Source organism: Zootermopsis nevadensis, unplaced genomic scaffold (assembly GCF_977971745.1).
Source record: "Zootermopsis nevadensis isolate Lab colony 2312 unplaced genomic scaffold, Znev_1.0 Znev_ptg000001l, whole genome shotgun sequence".
Lineage (NCBI taxonomy): Eukaryota > Metazoa > Arthropoda > Insecta > Blattodea > Termopsidae > Zootermopsis > Zootermopsis nevadensis.
In genome coordinates, this window is record NW_028259133.1 from 6,700,572 (window position 1) to 6,719,699 (window position 19,128).

The 19,128-nt window shown below is 38.3% G+C and overlaps 1 protein-coding gene and 1 long non-coding RNA gene across 5 annotated transcripts; one reads left to right on the forward strand and one right to left on the reverse strand.

Annotated features, from left to right (window-relative positions):
* Positions 1-6,728: 6,728 nt before the first annotated feature.
* LOC110831894 (uncharacterized) lies at positions 6,729-16,310 on the forward strand. Of its 4 annotated transcripts, XM_087341004.1 has the most exons (4): positions 6,732-6,871; positions 9,187-9,283; positions 12,610-12,956; positions 13,926-16,310. In XM_087341004.1, exons 3-4 carry the CDS (start codon positions 12,935-12,937, stop codon positions 15,245-15,247), a joined length of 1,344 nt encoding a protein of 447 aa, XP_087197130.1. In that variant the 5' UTR covers positions 6,732-6,871; positions 9,187-9,283; positions 12,610-12,934; the 3' UTR covers positions 15,248-16,310. The 4 variants fall into 4 exon arrangements, with proteins under 4 accessions (XP_021924063.1, XP_087197130.1, XP_021924074.1 ...); XM_022068382.2 differs by lacking the exon at positions 12,610-12,956; XM_022068391.2 differs by lacking the exons at positions 6,732-6,871; positions 12,610-12,956 and adding an exon at positions 8,707-8,961.
* LOC147875186 (uncharacterized) lies at positions 9,325-10,204 on the reverse strand. The gene is made up of 2 exons (XR_015532818.1): positions 9,748-10,204; positions 9,325-9,662 (listed from the first exon to the last, which is right to left on the reverse strand). It is a non-coding gene; the product is annotated as an uncharacterized LOC147875186 (long non-coding RNA).
* Positions 16,311-19,128: the final 2,818 nt, after the last annotated feature.

Here is a 19,128-nt window from a genome sequence, read left to right on the forward strand (position 1 = left end):
TCACTGTAAAAGATTTGACGTCAGTTTTGAAAAAAGAATTCGCACCATATACACATGGACAAATGTTAATTTCTTTATCCGATGATGGCGCTACTGTATTTTGGGGGGTTGATACGGTTCAAGTCAAGATAAAAATTATCTTTCCTCATGCACATTTTATTCGCTGTTATGCTTATCAAGTGAAAATAGTAATGGGGTAAGCATGTACCATATTGAAAACTGTAAAAGTATTATTTACCTACATTTCAGGGTGTTTTACTGCAGCTAAGATTTAAATTTTTGTTAAGACTGTCTGTGGACGCACTGTCCCGAAATTTGTGGAAACGCGGAGGAAATTTCAGAGCAAGGTTGTGAAATCGGTGTTAACAAGATTGCTTCGCTTGAATGTTTTGGCATTATTCAGAATGAAAATGGCTGGGATGACATTTCAGTCAAGAGAGTGAGTTTGACTACCTCGATCATTGAATTACTAGATATTTCTTCTTTTATCCAATTTTGTTGAATGTGAACATTTATATGTCAAGCAATGCAATAAGTGGTAGTAAAGCTACTCAACACTTCGAAGTTTCAATAATCGATATTAGGGGAATAGAATCCAAAATCTTCAACAAAACGTTCGCGATAGGATCACAACATAAATGCTGAAACATACGAAACATATGATATAAAAGTGACAAATGCGTCGCAAAGAAGTAAGTCATACTCTGCTCTTGGCTGTGATTGAACCACTGGCTTCAATGGTGTATAAACAACGTTTAATTAGTGAGCTGGTGAGTAATGTTGTGAAGAAACATCACATTATTTCAAATAATATATTGGATAGTAAATTATCTATAGTTCATAGAAATGACACAGTTGCCAATGTAAAATCCGTCTTTTCAGTTTGAAATTCGGTGAAAGAAAATGTGAAAATGACCCTTTCAGAAGTGCACAACCTAGTGAAAACAGTGCCAACAACACCAGTTCCAACCGTGAAGTCACAACGTTGTTGTAATACTCTGAAAGGAATAAAGTCCTACCTCAGGATCTCCTTGAAACAAGGTAGTCTTATTGGCCTGGCTGTTCTGAGCATCTACAAAGATATATTTGCAGACACTCTGAGATTCAACCAGAAAGTATCCGAGTTGTTTACACCTCAGAACAAAATCGAAATGTGCAGTTTCTTTACAGATAATGCAATTTTCAACGATTTTGTTATTCCGCATAACTTTCATGAATTATCTTGAAGCACACCTTTTAGTAATGCAAAGAAAATAACTGTGATGTTGCCACAGAGTTAGTCTAATATAATAGAGAAACTTTAAAATCCCTTTAAGAACAGTAACATTTAAATACTAATAATAGCAGTAATAGTATTGTTATTACAAGTATTAATTATATTGAATAACATTATTATTGTGAATCAATCGTTTGGTTGGTCCACAAACAGCCGAAAACTTGGGGCTTTTAGCCGTCATACCTCGGCTGTTTGCAGATCAGGTGAATCTGTAGCCACGGCTCGGAATCACGAGATGACATATTTAGTGCGTTCGGAGACATCGATGACAACGATATCAGGCTTTGTAGCTGCAAACCGTCTGGTAGTGGGGAACGAATAGTTGCTGTATATTTTATATTTATCGTTATCAACAACGGACTCAGTGAGCCCAGGGGCGTACGGAAAAACGGGGTTCTTATCATTGCCTTAAAAGTGCCTCAGGTGGTAATAGAGTACACTTAAAGCAGCGTTATGTCGATGAATGTAGGCGCAGCTGGCATAGTGTTTACATGCCGGCAGAAGATGTATCAGCGTCTCTGGCTGCACTCGGCATGCCCTACATACAGTAATCCGCTACCGCCACACCCATCACCATTCGGCGGAACGCAAGTGTGTTTACAACACTATTTCACTTTTGTATGCTGCTTCAATTTGTGCCAATCCTCTTTCCCTTCCTTCCTGTTCACGTAAATTCTCTCTGCATCTGCATTCGGATGATGCATCCCATATATTTTCTAAATATTTGTATGCTCTTCCTTGTTCAAGCTGTTATATTTCTGTGTCCAATCAATTAAGAGATATTCTGATTCAGAACATTTTCCTTTTTTATACACAACCTTTGCACATTTATCCAATCCAAATTTCATTCTAATATTATTACTGAATATCTTAACTGTATGGAGATCTTTCTCTGATTTGCATGTCAGTTTTAAGTCGTCCATGTAGATCAGGTGTGAGACTTTTGTTTCAGTTTCGTGTTCTTCATATCCTATATTCATTCGGTTGAGCTTTGCTGTAAGAGGGATTAAACTAATACAAAATAATAATCGTGAGAGTCAATCACCTTGAAATATTCCATAATTTACTCTGATATCTGTTGTTTCAGTTACATTATCTCCCTATTTAGTTTCATACTAATTTTCCAATTATTCATAGCTTTTGTAATGAAAGATTATCTTTTAATTAACTCCATAATTAGCTCTACAGATTTAAGTATCCAGCTGTGAGGAACGCTGACGAATGCCTTTTTATAGTCAGTCCAGGCCATGTACAAGTTCTTCTTCCTGCTTTCACGTTCTTGCAGTAATGTTTTCGATACCAGCAGTTGGTTTTTGCATTTTCTTGATCCTCGGCAGCACCCTTTTTGTTTCATTGACATTAAACTCTGATCTTCATTCTGCTATCAATTATTGCTGTAAGTAATTTTTATACTGTAGGGAGGCAAGTCACGGGCCTATAACTTTTGGTAATTCAGTAATTTCGTTCTTTTGGAATGAGATACGTTATTCCAAGGGTCAACCAGTCTGGAACCTGATAAATCAGTTCTTTGAAAACTTTTGCTAAATGTTGATGTGTCCCAGTGAGGTTGTTCAGCCAAAAATTTGCTATCTGCTCCTGGGGCCTTCCAATTCAGAGTTTCTTTGAGTACTGATGTTACCTCCCTCCCTGTTATTGGTTCCCTTTCAATTCTCTGGTTTTGGCAAACATGATTTCTTTATCCACGTGGCTTCTTTGTTGTGTTTGACATTTATTTCATATACTGCTTTCCAAAAATTTCCAATTTCTCCTTTATTAGGCGTGGATTTCATATTTATCTTCTTCTGTCTTAAAGATCTGCAGAATTTCTTGCAGTCCGTTCTAAATAGTTTGTTTTGTTGATATTGGATTTGTCTTCTCTTGTATCTTCTAATACGTTGTGACTTTGCTGACACCTTTTGTTTAAGCTCTTCAATTATTTGGTCCAGGTTTTCTTCGCTTTCTATTTCATATTTCTGGAGCAGACGTTTCTTTTTAATATTCCGATTTTCCATTTTCTCCCTCTTAATTTCCGTCAGAGCTGATAAATCTTTCATAATAGCATCAATAGTTGTTTGTATTCTTCTCATCCAGGGTGGTATCGTTTGAGGTTGCTTTCTTGGCATGCACTTTCTTGGTCCATTTAAATCTTCTGTTAACACTTTTGCCGTTGCATAAATAGGATGATTCAGTTCAGTTAAGCTCATATCTGTCTCTCTTCATATTTCCGTGAGAACTGCATTTGCACTCATAATGCTTTCTTTTATTTTGAACATGTTTTGGGGTTCCTCCAGTTTTGGTCTTCTTCTAATTTCTACCTGAGAGACCTGATGCCACATAATCTCAATTTCGTTTTTCAGTTTCTCATTTGACTGTGTTCCTTGTGGAGAAGCCATTTCATCTTGGGGTGCTAGGTTTAGGTTTTCTTGGGCCTGCTCAGGAATTGTATCATGTGCTTGCTCTAATTGCTATTCATTGTTTCTGTTTAAATGACCTTCTTGAATTAATTTCATCTCCTGCTTCATTTCTTCCATTTCCAGATCAGTTACTTTTTTGTTCTTCGCAATGTAATTTCTTTGGTTCATAAGTTTCTTAGCATCTATATTCGCTCTAATGTTTTGATTTCTTTTCCTCCATAGCTCGTACACACTCTTGTAGTCGTCTGAAGAAAATGTTTTATAATAGATGTGACACCACACTACTTCCTTCATTTCTTCTCTTGTCCAAGCCACTCTTGTTTTTCTTGTTTGATTTTCTTGTGAGTCTTGGGCTTGATGGCTGTGCGTGTCCATGGTTGGCCTGCGTTGAGTTGCCTCGTTACCGTAACCAACCTCAGCCCTTGGAGTACCTAGGCGACCTGTACTCCAGATCTTTGTCTTTCCATTCTTCGGTAGTAGCTGCACGGTTGTCCACACTTTGAACTAAAGGATTATTTATCGAGGTTTACTCCTCTAGATCCGCCGTGTTCTGTTATATAACAGGGTCACCTCTAGTCGGAAGTGGCTCTTCACCACGCACGGACGGTCTTGAGCAAGGAGAGGCTCTTGGATGCCTAGCATCTGTATTGCGCTTCACTTACTCCTGGGTGGGTGAGGGCCAGTGTCCAGCATAGTCAGACTATGATGGTGAAAGGTACTACCTCTCCCCATTATTATTATTATCATCGTCATTATTATTATTTTATTTGAAACTTTCGCGGCGACGTAACTCAATAAAATCTTCTCGGGCGATCAGCTGCGTCAACTGGTCGAACAAAAAATCCGACGTTTCGTGGACCATTTCTGTTCGCATCATCAATGTTTTGATGACAAGCAACCAACCTAGAAGCTATTTAAAGGCGTAGTCCTGCACATCCCCTGCTAGGTAACACAATTCCTGCATATAAAACATATTAAATTATATCCGTGGCGTAACAGCTCCAGAGAGACAAAGCCGACTAACTTGACTGCTGGCCTCACGTTCACATGCCTAATATTGCTGGAAATGGTAACTAAAACTTGAGTTTGCTTACGCTAACTGGGGTTTTGTCGCTACAGAAACATTGACTTTTCAAAGCAGTGTCAGTTGCTGCTGATGAGAGGTTATCCCGTCAGGCAACTTGTCCTTCGACACTTGCAAGTAAGGCGACGTAGTCGGGACTAGCATCACCCGCTTGGTTATCTTCCAAAGCGACTGGTCCTCGCAGTGCAAGGATTCCAGCATGTCGGTCAACTGTTCGTTCCTCCACTCGTTGAGCCTATAGTTCACCGACCTCTAGAGTCGGTTGACCTGAGCTTTGAGGGCGGGGTCCCTCGTGACCTGTTACCGCCTCCTCAGCCGGTTCTTCAGGCGTATTTCATCCTGAATACTAGCGGGCAAGGGCGGCCACCTGTCCACGCGGGGTCGAAGGTTGGAAGCTGACGCCGCTGTGGACTCGAGGATGGCGCTAGTCAGCTCCTCGACGCACTTGTCGATTGCCTTCTCGTCGTTTACCACGGGATTCCCAGGGAGTCTGCTTTCAAGGCAAGCTCGGAATGCACGCCAGTCCATTCGCGCGAAGTTTGGGCGGTCAGGTAGGTTCTGAAAGGATGATCGGCACGTGGTGTCGATGAGGACAGGCAGGTAATCTGAGTGGAGTGCGGAACAGACAGCCAGATACACCGGTTGGACGAAGTCCTTGACGACTACAATGTCAAGGACGTTAGGGGTTCCGTTGTGTGTGTAAAGAACCGTGGCTGGGGAGTCCGGTCCGTAGATCAAGCAGGAGTTTCTGTTAGCGTAATCCCACAGGAGCGAACCCCTCGCAGAGATCAGCCTAGAATTCCAGTCCGTGTGCTTTTCGTTGAGGTCACCAGCCATTCGGACTGATATCACCTACGGAGGCACTCAGTTAGGTCCGAGTCGGTCCAGGGCGCGCGGTTATTCAGGCATGCTGATATGCAGCCAAGTTCGCGGACAAGTTGACAACCAGTTTCGCATCTCGGTAGTTTCACAACTGAGCAGAGGCCAGATAAGCCAAAAGGACACAGTAGAAGTCTTAAAAATTCAAAGTCAACATGAAAACCAGTTTGGAGATTTAGAATCCATCTAAATTAAGGCTTTGTGAAGAATCTTAATACTTAGTGTAAAAATAAGATAAGCATTCCATCCGCATCTTCTTGGATGAAAGCGAGGTGGAGAATTCCATTCTAATGAGATGATTACTCTCTTACAATTTGTGGTCCAGTGTAAGTTTATTAACGTTTCTGAGGTCCTTGGTCTCATCACCAGAAAGATCATCGAGAACCTCCAAACCGTTGGTAACAGGTACCAGACTACACGGCACTACCTCCCAGAAGACAGCTGCCATGAGAATCTCAAATCCTATTTAATTCTAATTTTCTACGTTTTGCTGTTATTAACAGCATCATCCTGACATTTGCTGTAATGGCTAATGTAATCGATTAAAAATGTAAGATCTTTAATAGATAGTATATTTGCGTCATATTGTGAATTAGGTTAATATTTTAATATTTTCCGTCAAATCACAATTTTAATAAGATAATAAAATATAAAATATTTAAAATATCATTTCACGTTCCGCAACAATACCTTCGTTCTAATATATGAGAGTAATCTGATAAGAACATTTCAATAAACTGCATAACATTGTAAATGATTGTAATTCGAGTTTTAAATTTACCAATCTAATTTATACCTGAGGACGGTTAAATATAACCGAAACATGTCGTAAGAGACGTTCCAATTTGTAAATCGATCATTCGATGCGGAACGTGAAATGATATTTTAAATATTTTATATTTTATTATCTTATTAAAATTGTGATTTGACGGAAAATATTAAAATATTAATATTTAATAGACTTTAATTAAACAAAACAAACAAATAACAATCATTACAAAATTTAACGTATACCTATTACTATTGTCTCAAGTTTTACAGTAGTTGCTTCTATATAAACAAGTTTGATAACATGTTAATCGCTACTGGCAAAGGATCAGTAGGCGCATGCATGGTCGCTTAACGTCATTTCCTAGTTCACTGATAAAAGGCACGAGATGATGACTTCAGAACTAGCTGAAATTTGAATAAGAACAACACGTTCCGCACGATCCAGCTGTAAGTAATACAGTTTTTAATATAATAGAAGCGTAGGTTGTTTGTAACAAGAATAATAGTTGATATTATATTTTGGAGTATTTAGGAGGGCCACTGAAGAGTTGGCATGAAATCGTAACAGACCACACGATAAAGTGATGCAAATAGTGTTAGTAGGCTATATATTTTGTTCTGAAGTCATTATACTGTGTATTTTTCTTTCTGGTAAGAAATTTGCTTGTGTTCAGATGTGGCAAAAAGATACGCGATAACTTATGTCCTACCCAAAAATTAGTAATTTGTTGCAAATAATATATTTGTTTTAGAAATGTTAGTAGCAAGAATATATGTAATTAAAATAACTGCCGTACCCTCGTACCAGTATACACATGGATTTATTGATTATTATTGTTGTGTGATATTTGATTAAGGTGTCTTTATTGGGGTTGGTCGCAACTGAGGGCATTTACATACGAGTCACTTGCTGGCGCAGCTGGCCAATGTCGCGCAACGTGGCGGATCGTTGAATTTCCTGCCTCCAAGCTCATGTCTCCTCGCGTACGGTTCAGGAAAGATTTTGGAAAAATTCTAACACTCCCAACAGTATTAGAACAATAAGTCTTATAAGAGGAAGTGATGTTACTGCTTTCTAACTTTGTCCTCATCAAGTTTCATTTCTTATTGCTGTACTTACTTTTTTCAATAATAAAATAACAATTACATTACTCTTTGCAGCAATAATGATTTGCAGAGTTATAATATTTTCTATTTATTATATAAATAATGTTAAATGCCACTGCTGAAGTTGTATCTGTACACGACTTGGGGGACTCGTATTTATTGTAACAGCGCGATAGCCAGCAATTTCACGAACTACCAATGAAGAATACATTCTTTCATTTGTTGTGTGACCCATAGCAATAATGTTTGTCTGGTCATAGTTACCAAGTAAGATCTTGTTCATGAGTACTGAGAAGAATTGACTGTGTATTAATAGAGGGTAGTAGGCAGAGAATCAGATAAAGTATAAGTGTTTGCAGGACAGACAGAAACATTTCTACTACATGTTTTGGGCGGAGTGGGAGTCGAGAAAAATTTGTTTCGACTGCTTATCACCTTAACTAGGCTAAGGCATAGTAGTTTATGAAGTTATTTGAGTTTTCAAATATCTGCCTTGTCCTTACGAGCTAAAGAAATGTAACTGAAACAGGAAGTGCCGAATGCTTGAGATACCTCTGGATGTTTGTATTAAGTTAGCAGATGAAAAATTAAACGCGTTGTGTGTTCTGTGGTTCCTTTTGTGAAAGAGGTGGTCAGAGTTCTGTGCATACAGTACTACTGAAGGACTTCAGCTACCAGTGAAATTACAGAAAGGAGGAATAGAGAAAGAGATAAAAGGTCATTTTACTAGGGGAGGAAAATTACCTTGGCAGTTCTGAACATCTGAAGATCTTTTACACCACCATCCACACCATGCAGAAAATGTGTATTTAATTTGCATGAATAAGTTTCTTCAGATACATTTACCTGTATATTTAAAGATATAGTGCTGCTGTTTAAATTGTAAATGAACATAATGAATTGTTAACTTGCATATTTCTTAAAATTGAATCTTATATTGCATTTTCCACAACATCTCATATTATCATTCAAAATGGGAAAGTAAAATGACACGAAAATTTTTCACAGTTTTTAACCTTTAAATACCTGGGTCAGGTGTATGAACCCGAAACACTTTTGAAACTTGGGCTATAAAGAGTAATAACTTACTGCCTCACAGTGAACCTCCTTATCACTTCAGAAATCCAGCAGCTGTCACTGTAGGCGGATTTACTTACAGGCTGCACGTGTGTACTAATGTTATGTGCGGTAGTGTGGGATCCTGAAGTGAAGTGATCCGTAGTGACTAGAATAAATACATGAATTTACTGTATGCGGCCTAAAAACACATGCCGTAAAGCAACTCGTCAACCTTCTCATCGAGATGAGAGTGCAAAATTGCTAATCATATATGAACTACGGTCATGCATTAATAGAGATTTGGGAATAAAGGAAGATCTTCAAGCAGAAGCAAAGTCTAAGGAAGGAAAATTTATGACATAAAAGAAAAGGTAATCTGCATACTTGTTATACGAGCACCTGAGTAACGAAGTGTACAGCATAAGTAGTCTGATACTCCTGTAGCCGAATATTCAAGAATCAAGTTGTTGTTGCACCCTGATTGGAATTATGAGTAGGAATTGCGAGGAATTATGTATTTTAAGTACGGGCAGTTTTGTTACATTTAATACAATGTTATGTAAATTCTTTTCAGTACATTTAATAAACCTTTTCAGAATATACTGCATGGGCCTAAAGTAATGAAGCAGTTGAAACATTAAAGTGCACGGGGAAATTGTGGCTTACTTCGTTAGACATATAAATTTTATTCATGTGAGTATCTAGTAATACTAAGTCTACTAAGATATTGTAGGTGCGTCATATTGTGATTTATTTAAATAGTATTAAAATATATTAAAATTGGCCGTCAATCACAATATAAGATAATTAAAAGATTAAAATATCATTTTTCGTTCCGTATCGAGTACTCGATTTACATATGGAACATTTACGACATGTTTCGGCTATCATAGAGCCGTCATCAGGTGTTATGTTATAAACTTTTTAACTGAATTACTGATTTTTAATGATTTTTAGTTTTCATTTTTCTTATCATTTTCTCGTCCTTCATACTGTATCTTCATCCGTTGTTGTGTCACATGTCACTAATATGATAGTATGTCGTAGTGATGCCAATGTTGTGTATATTGGACTGTGAAGTAAAGGTTTCAATACTATTAATGAAAATTGAATATAGAAAACAAAATAAATAGATGAAAGTAATCATGTAAACTTACCCGAGAAGTAATATCGTAGCAGTATTAGGAGAGATTGGAGGTATACTGTATCGGATTGTGGCTGGTTACCGACTGCGGTGCTAGTGGGTGAAAAGTGGTTTGTCAGGGTTGGGGTCAAGGTACTGGAGTGCATTAAAAATGGGGTTGTTAAGTAAAATATTATTATCATTAAGGCATATATTTTGTTTATAAGTTTGATATATGTAATATTTTTCTATTGTATCTCTGTGTCTTTTCTTTTTACTATTTTTAATATGTCCATTATTTCATCAATTGTGTTGTAAGCATGTCCTGTATTGAGAATGTGTTTAGAGTATGCAGAACTATCTTTATTGTGTTTTATGGCTGCTATGTGTTTTTTGTATCTGTGTGTGAAAGTGCGACCTGTTTGACCTATATATATTAGAGGACAATCTTTGCATTTCAATTTATATATACCTGGTAAGTGGTATTGATTGTTTATAATCATTATTGGTTTTTGTTTGAGGATGTTTTTGATTGTGTTTTTAGTTTTGTAGGCCGTTTTTATTTTATTTTCTTTAAATAAAAAACAAACAAATAGAATTAAACATCATTCAACAAATTCTTAAAGAAAACGGATATAATAACTACAAACTAAATAAAAAACCTAATAATACAACAAAGCCCAACGAAAACGAAAACATACAAAATAAATGGGCCACATTTACATACATAGGTAAAGAAACCAAATTCATAACTAAATTATTTAAAGAAAATAAAATAAAACTGCCTACAAAACTAAAAACACAATAAAAAACATCCTCGAACAAAAACCAATAACGAACATAAACAACCAATACCACTTACCAGGTATATACAAATTGAAATACAAAGATTGTCCTCTAATATATATAGTTCAAACAGGTCGCACTTTCACACACAGATACAAAGAACACATAGCAGCCATAAAACACAACAAAGATAGTTCTCCATACTCTAAACACATTCTCAATACAGGACATGCTTACAACACAATTGATGAAATAATGGACATATTAAAAATAGTAAAAAACAAAAGACACAGAGATACAATAGAAAAATATCACATATATCAAACTTATAAACAAAACATATGCCTTAATGATAATAATATTTTACTTAACAACCCCATTTTTAATGCACTCCAGTACCTTGACCCCAACCCTGACAAACCACCTTTCATCCACTAGCACCGCAGTCGGTAACCAGCCACGATCCGATACAGTATACCTCCAATCTCTCCTAATACTGCTACGATATTACTTCTCGGGTAAGTTTACATGATTACTTTCATCTATTTATTTTGTTTTCTATATTCAATTTTCATTAATAGTATTGAAACCTTTACTTCACAGTCCAATATACACAACATTGGCATCACTACGACATACAATCATATTAGTGACATGTGACACAACAACGGATGAAGATACAATATGAAGGATGAGAAAATGATAAGAAAAATGAAAACTAAAAATCATTAAAAATCAGTAATTCAGTTAAAAAGTTTATAACATAACACCTGATGACGGCTCTATGATAGCCGAAACATGTCGTAAATGTTCCATATGTAAATCGAGTACTCGATACGGAACGAAAAATGATATTTTAATCTTTTAATTATCTTATATTGTGATTGACGGCCAATTTTAATATATTTTAATACTAACTAAGTCTACTGTTTCTTTTCCTCGACATTTTTTCTTTTGACCAAGGACTATTGCCCAAGTATATTACTTCAGTGTTAAACTTTAAAAAAATTAAGAATTTACAATTAAGTACCAAAATAATACGTATCAAAGTACGCATATGGGCCGAACTTGGTAAATTTACTTTCGTCCTCAACTCACTGCGCTTCAATCCAGAATACCGCCATATATGTCCTCTTTATTTCCATGTTTTAAAACCCTGCATGAAATATTTCATGCCAGACGTCCCGCTTTTCTGTTTATTGTTCCTAGCATCTTTTATGCGGCCCATATTGCTGAATAATCTTCGGTTTCAACTGTGAAGCCCTTATGTTTTCAAAATATTGAAACGACTTCCTTTCATGAGCACGCGTGACTGTGGCAGCAGTGCCGCTGTTTGCGGTGCTTATTTAAATGCTGATACCAGAATCCGGGCAGGCCACATTTTGTGCTCGCGGCTAGTGGCGAGCCACAGACATGTCACTGCTTAGGTGGCGCGTATAAGGTATGGGTTTGGGTGAAGCCGCAACTTGTACGACGTAAACTACTATTCAGAACTGAAACCAGAGATAAATGTTTTTAGCAAGGCGTCGCCAAAACTTCCACCGTGACCGTGAAGAACCATCAGTTACGGACGAAAACGCGCCGAATACTTTGCCCATGATTCTATTATATGGTTTTCTGGACTGCCATGACGCGCAGCTTAGCCGTCTCTCACATCTGCGCGGTTAGGTGTCTCATGTGCGACGGCCCTAAATATCTGTCTGACTGTCCACATGTAGCATCTTCGAGACCTGCTGAATGCAATCGGTTTAAATCTGATACTATATTTTATTTAATACTAAAACTGGTCGACACATTTACGTTATAGTTTAAATCAGACAAAAAGGGGGCCTTTGCTTAAAGACCTGCATGCGTTTAAGCGTGCAGAAGTGACAATTCAGAATCGTCACACTATCCTGATGTCACTGTCACCATTCTCAAGGACCACAATCAAATTCTTGTAAATGTGGTAGCATTTTGATGCAATGCACATATTTCTTAACTTGCTTTAGTTTATTTAATTAGGCTTGCCCAACTCAAACGTGTGTATTTATAATGCAGAACAAAGGTACAATTGTGAAATATAAATTTGGAAGGATGTGGAAATAATTGTCGCCTATTTTTCCTTTAGAATGAGAGAACCACAACAATTTCAGTCAGGATAGCAGGTTTCTGGACGGAGTTCCAAATTTGATGCTTCTGAAATATGAAGCAAGGATGATAACCACTATACCATACAACAATCTTTGGTTACTTATTTTAAGGGTAGTATTTTGTACAAGTGCATCATTTTGTAATAGAGTTTATTACTGATATTATCATACACTGCATCACTCTCAAATTTTTCTGTGATATACTTTATTGTATCCCTCTTCTTTAACAATGCCTTAGTCCAGGGACTGGAAAGGGTACTGAAATACAGGTTGGAACACCGTAAACAGAGTGAATGGAGTCTTATGTCATACAAAGGAGATGAAGGTAAACACTGAAGATATCAGGTGAAATATAATGAAAAAATGTCTTCCACATTGGAAAAAACAGAACTTAAAAATTCTGTAAAGTAAAGTAAAGTAAAGTTTGTCCTGCTACATGCTTGGGGGGAGAGGTGGTATAGCTCCTCTCTTTCGTGACCTCGGCACTAGATGGGAGTGAGTGGTCATCATCACGCCCCGGCCGGCTCAACCCCCGGGAAAGGACCCCAGGTGGGCCCCAGAGCCGGTCTGGACGCAGAGGCTAGAGGAAAAATTCTCTGCCCCCGTCGGGGATTGAGCCCCGGCCGTCCAGCCCGTAGCTAGTCACTATACTGACTGAGCTATCCCGGCTCTTACAAATTCTGACTTTATAAAAGTAAAATAAACATGGAGGATAACAATAAATCCGTCTTTTTAAATGTCATCTCTTAAGCAGAACTATATCCCATTAAAAAGACGTTAATTTGATATAATATACTTTCTGCTATAAACATATTACAATATATATGAATTCTGATTTATTTACTCCTGAATGTCCATAAAGAACATGGTAGTTGGAAGTAACATTTTAAGTCATATCTACACAGTTTAGATGAATTACTCAGGTGAAATGACTTTTATCTGGAACAAATTATGCAAAGATAAACACTCAGAAGTCACCATTTATGGAATTATTTCTATTTCTCTCAATCAGTCACATTTTACATAGAATTATCCATTGAAACACCCACACAGCTGGTTCAGAAATTACTTTTATGACACAAAAGTTTCAACACCATGTTTACAAGTGCCCACCTTTGCAACCCATTCAGAATCTACATATTCACACCCCATTTCTGAAAGAAACATTCATCTTATTGATTTTTATCCTGATAATATTTGGTTAAGGATTAATTTTATGCAATTTTCTCCATCCTCCTGTTACGTTTTCTTTCTTGAGGCAAATACTCTCATTAGCACTTAACTTTCGTTTCAGTTGAAATGGGAAGGTTGGTGTGGTTCTTGCTCATCGTGGGTCTGTCTCCAGTTATGACTGCCATGTGTCCGTCAATATGCCAGTGTTCTACCAACCAAACTGCTGACTGCTCCTCTAAGAAACTGATGTTAGTGTCCTCTGATACATTCAAACTGTCAGGCAACCTCCTCGTGCTTCAATTAGAAAACAACCTTATAAGTTCTCTTAGTGCCAATGTCTTCTCATCACTTACAAATCTGAAAAGATTAGACCTTGATCAGAATATGCTGAAAGATCTCCCAGAGTCACTGTTTATGTCTTTGCATGAACTTACAATTCTTTATTTGAATGAGAACATGTTGACCACATTACCCGCTAAAATATTTAGTAATCTGGAGAACTTGATCATTCTCTGGTTACAAAAAAACAAAATTGAATCTCTTCCATCAGAAATATTCAAATCACAAAAGAATCTCAAAACTCTGAATCTAATAAACAATGCACTAAGTAAGTTGGATAAAGAGTGGTTTAATAGTTTAGTCAATTTAGAATTTCTGGCATTATCTAATAACCAGCTGGTTACTATAGAGGAGGACACATTTTCTAAACTGATAAATTTAAAAAACCTTTCCCTTCACCACAATCAGATCAGGTCAATACAGGATCGTGCTTTTAGTCAGATGCCAAAATTGGAAATCCTATGGCTGTATGACAATAAACTTGTGGAAATAAATGACGGTATTTTTATCGGTGCAACGTCTATAAGAGCCTTATCATTATACAATAACCAATTAACAACAATTAGTAGCAGGGCATTTGAAACTCTCACAAACTTGGAGCAGATATATCTTGATGGAAATTTGTTGACATCATTGGATTCTAGTCTATTAAATTCACAGAATAAGCTACGTATGCTTGAACTCCAGGATAACAAATTGACCTCTGTGAACTTTGAGCTCCTGAAGCCACTCAACAGTCTGAGAACATTCAATCTATCAGGGAATCCACTCATCTGTGATTGTGCTTTATGGGATGTATGGCTGTGGTGGAATGCACATTTTCTAAACCCAATGGCCACATGCCGACTTCCAGAAGCAAGTGTTATAGTTAGTATCAGAGAACAACTTCAGAATCTAACATGCAACCCAGAGAAATCAACTAATGTACAGCCGACTATCAAAGTTCAAAATGCTGATGATGTGAAAAACCTGATTGTTGGATGCTTGGTCATACTCATCATTATTTCTGCCATGTTGACTGGCATTCTTATTTACATTAGATTATACAAAGCAAAATATCATGTACAAGATATGTTACTGCCACTGGAGGCTGAAAGAAATTAATATGTACAAATATTAATAAAGCTATGTATGGAATGAAAATATGTATCTGCTGGAAAGAAGCAGCAGTAGCTATGATCCTATTATACATTTTTTTCTGCGCTATGTAATTTAAAAGTAGCCCACGTTTACTGTCTGACAAAGAATAGGATGTGGTTCCAGGTACTTCTTCTTTTAAACAAGGATGATGGAAAAGTACAGACAATTAATCATTTTAAGTATAATCCACCACTGTCAGAACCCTTTAGATTCGAAATTATTAAAATGTTTCTGAAAAAGAAGGATTTTTACACTAAATTTTTGACTAATCAGATATTTATAAATGTAATATATTAATTTTAAAATTCCTGCACTGCTTTTTATAATAGAAGATAATAAATAAATATCATTTAAATTTTTTTTTTGTTGATAGTCAACACAAATGTGAGGAGTCTGTTCATCTTGAATTTACTTTCCTTTTGTCTTTCTGGTGTTATGCATAATTTTTTCGGATAACAACACAAATTCCTGGACATTTTTCTTTGCCCTGCTTTTAACCAAAAACAGTTTAACAACGTATATTAAGTGAGTAAATTTTAAAATAAACTTGTACATTTCAAACAAATACAGATATCCGTAATATGAGAACAAGATACAGATATAACCTTCAATGCTGATTTCTAACCTCAATAAAAATAAAAAGGGAGTTTCCTATACTGGAATTAAGTTAGTCAATAATCTTCCATCTAATATAAAAAGTTTAAACCACGATATAAAAATGTTTAAGCCAATGTTAAAAGAGTATCTCCTATCTCACTCCTTCTACTAAGTAGAAGAATTATAAATACTTGTGAGTAATAATGGCGATGGTTTTCATCATAATTATTTTGCTGTAATACTGTAGTTCCAAAAATGTGTCAATAGCTGTTTTAACTATGAATTTATATTTGTACTAGAAACAAGTATTGTATTTGTGCCATGACCTGTTCTACATCCTTGGCTTAGAATTATGAAGGATCTATGGAATGTAAATAAATTCTATTCTATTCATTATTATTAACTATCAATACACAACATTTAAAATGCCTCTATATGTCTTAGTATTTTGTATAACACAACATGGTTTGAACCCTCTGGTCCGCCCTTAGATCATCATTTACCTTCACATATTATTACACCTCTGCTGATCACTGGGGAATCCAATTCTTTTAATTAAATGTTAACACGAAGATTTCTGTCTTCTGGGTTGTTGCGCTGTGTTGGTAAACATCGACCAGGCTACACAGCGCAACAACCCAGAAGACAGAAATATTCATACTCATCGCCCTGATGATGGAAGCAGTATGTCCTTCGAAACGTTGGTTAACATCGACCAGACTACACAGCGCAACAACCCAGAAGACAGAAATCTTCATACTCATCGCCCTGATGACGGAGGCAGTATGACCTCTGAAACGTTGGTAAACATCGACCAGACCACACAGCGCAACAACCCAGAAGACAGAAATCTTCGCCCTGATGACGGAGGCAGTATGACCTCTGAAACGTTGGTTAACATCGACCAGACTACACAGCGCAACAACCCAGAAGACAGAAATCTTCATACTCACCGCTGTGAAAACCTCAAATCTTACAAATGTTAACACCTTTTATGTTACAATGTTAAAACTTCTTGGTGTTATTTTCAGCTTTTGATGTTAGTTCTTCTGTGGAAATCAGAATTGTACATTGGTACAGTACAAATCACCATCGAGATAGTATCCTCATTAAATAAAATCCTTAAGACTTCACGGTAACCTATGCTATTCTTTTGGTCATAAATTCAGTTCAATCATTTATTATTAGTGTGCTATATTAACAGCCAGAAGGCCAATTACAGATACAGCACAAGAGTGAAGCACACGAACACAATAGTAGAGTATAAAAGGTTATAAAAATTTACAGGAATGCACTGGACATTTAATTCACAAAGGAAAATTTCTACTGAATACATTAGATTGTAATAATAATTTAGGTAAATTAAGTAAGTTATATTAATGTGGAATGAGCCGGGATAGCTCAGTCAGTATAGTGACTAGCTACGGGCTGGACGACCGGGGTTCGATCCCCGACGGGGGCAGAGGATTTTTCCTCTAGCCTCTGCGTCCAGACCGGCTCTGGGGCCCACCCAGCCTCCTCTACAATGGGTACCGGGATCCTTTCCCGGGGGTAAAGCCGGCCGGGGCGTGATGCTGACCACTCACCCCCATCTAGTGCCGAGGTCAAGGAAGAGAGGAGCTATACCTCCACTCACCCCAAACGCCTACATGGCGTATAGTGGGACAAACTTTACTTTTATATTAATGTGGAACGTAACTGAGGGTAAACATTTTTGTCGCGCTCGTGCTCCCTGACTCTCTCCTCAACAAAACGGCCTGTTTGGCCAATGTAGAATTTGCCGCACTCGCAGGGAACGCTGTATAAGCCTGGCGTCTTCAGTCCTAGGTCGTCCTTGACCGGCCGGGGAAAACTGGTAATTTTCTTTGGCGGAAGACCAACAGACTTGATGTTGTGCCTGGCCAGCAGCCTGCTTATGCGGTTGAAGGCCGTCCCGACGTAGGGTAGGAAGGCAACAGAAGCTCGGGCTGCCTGAAAAATCTGCGGTTCCTGAACATCGCTTCAACATGGGACACCACATAAAGCTCGGGGACACTTCTATCCTCTCCACAAAAATCGGCTACATGGATCGGATCAGGGAAGACATCGAGATCGAATTACATTCCGATAACTTGAACAGAAAAGATGGACATCACCTCAGACGGTCCAGGAAGCCTCTTATTCACACTTTTCGAGGACTCTGAGAGCGAGCAAAAGTGCACCGTCACAACAAACCAAACCACTTAACTGGCTCTTTTCAGGCCCCTGATCTCATTGAACCGAACTCCCATGTCCCACCACCCACCCAACCAAAAAGACTAACTATGAACGGAGTCCTGCGCAAGCGCAAACATCGTCTCTTGCTAGGTAACACCAATCCTGCCTACGAAACGCATAGCCGGAAATGGCAAAGAGCCTTATAACTAAAAAAACGGAAAATTTTGCTAACGCTAACAGGGTCCCGTCGTGGCGGGAACCTCGGCCGTTCAAACTAGGGTCTGTTGCTGCTGATGGGAGGTTATCCCGTCAGGCAACTTGTCCAAATAATTTGGTTGGTTGGTTCTCTGAGGTTTGAACCCAGAGAGGGAGGGGCCGGTTCGGCTGAAGGTCTCTGGCATGGGTGGGAGATCATTTCAGCTGAGGGCCTCCGTGATCAGGGGAGGGGGGTGGCCTCTATTAAATTATACCCTGGCATTCACCTTACAACTGAGGAAAAACACGGAAAACCTCAGTCAGGGTAGCCGAGTGGTCTGACCACTCGTTGCGCTGACTTAGCCGTCCTTTGGGGACAGCCTCGACTGGCCTGCTGAACATCAGTCCCCCCTCGGTTGCCCTTGGGTGACCTCTGAAAGCCCTCGTTGGGCACGAGTGCCTCCTGAGTTGCCGGACTAAGGGGTTCCCCACACCAGGTAACTTCGAGTCAAATCTCTCAGTCAGTGCTCTGATGTGGTCGGTAAAGAGCGGGATCCCCAAATCCTCGTGTATTTCCCTGTTACTAACGTACCAGGGCGCGTTAGTAGCAAAGCGAAGACACTTGGATTGCACCACTTGCAGCTTCCTGACGTGGCTGCAGGCAGCTGACCTCCAGATCGGGCATGCGTAATCCATCATGGGATGGATGAGCTGCTTATAGAGCAGCACATCGTTCCTGATGGACAGGCCACTTCTCCTGAACGAGACATACCTCACGTTGGGCCGGGCCTTGAGGTTCGCGAAGTATGTTTGCCACTGTACGGACCGCCCGACGCAGGGAGAGGCACGGCGATCCT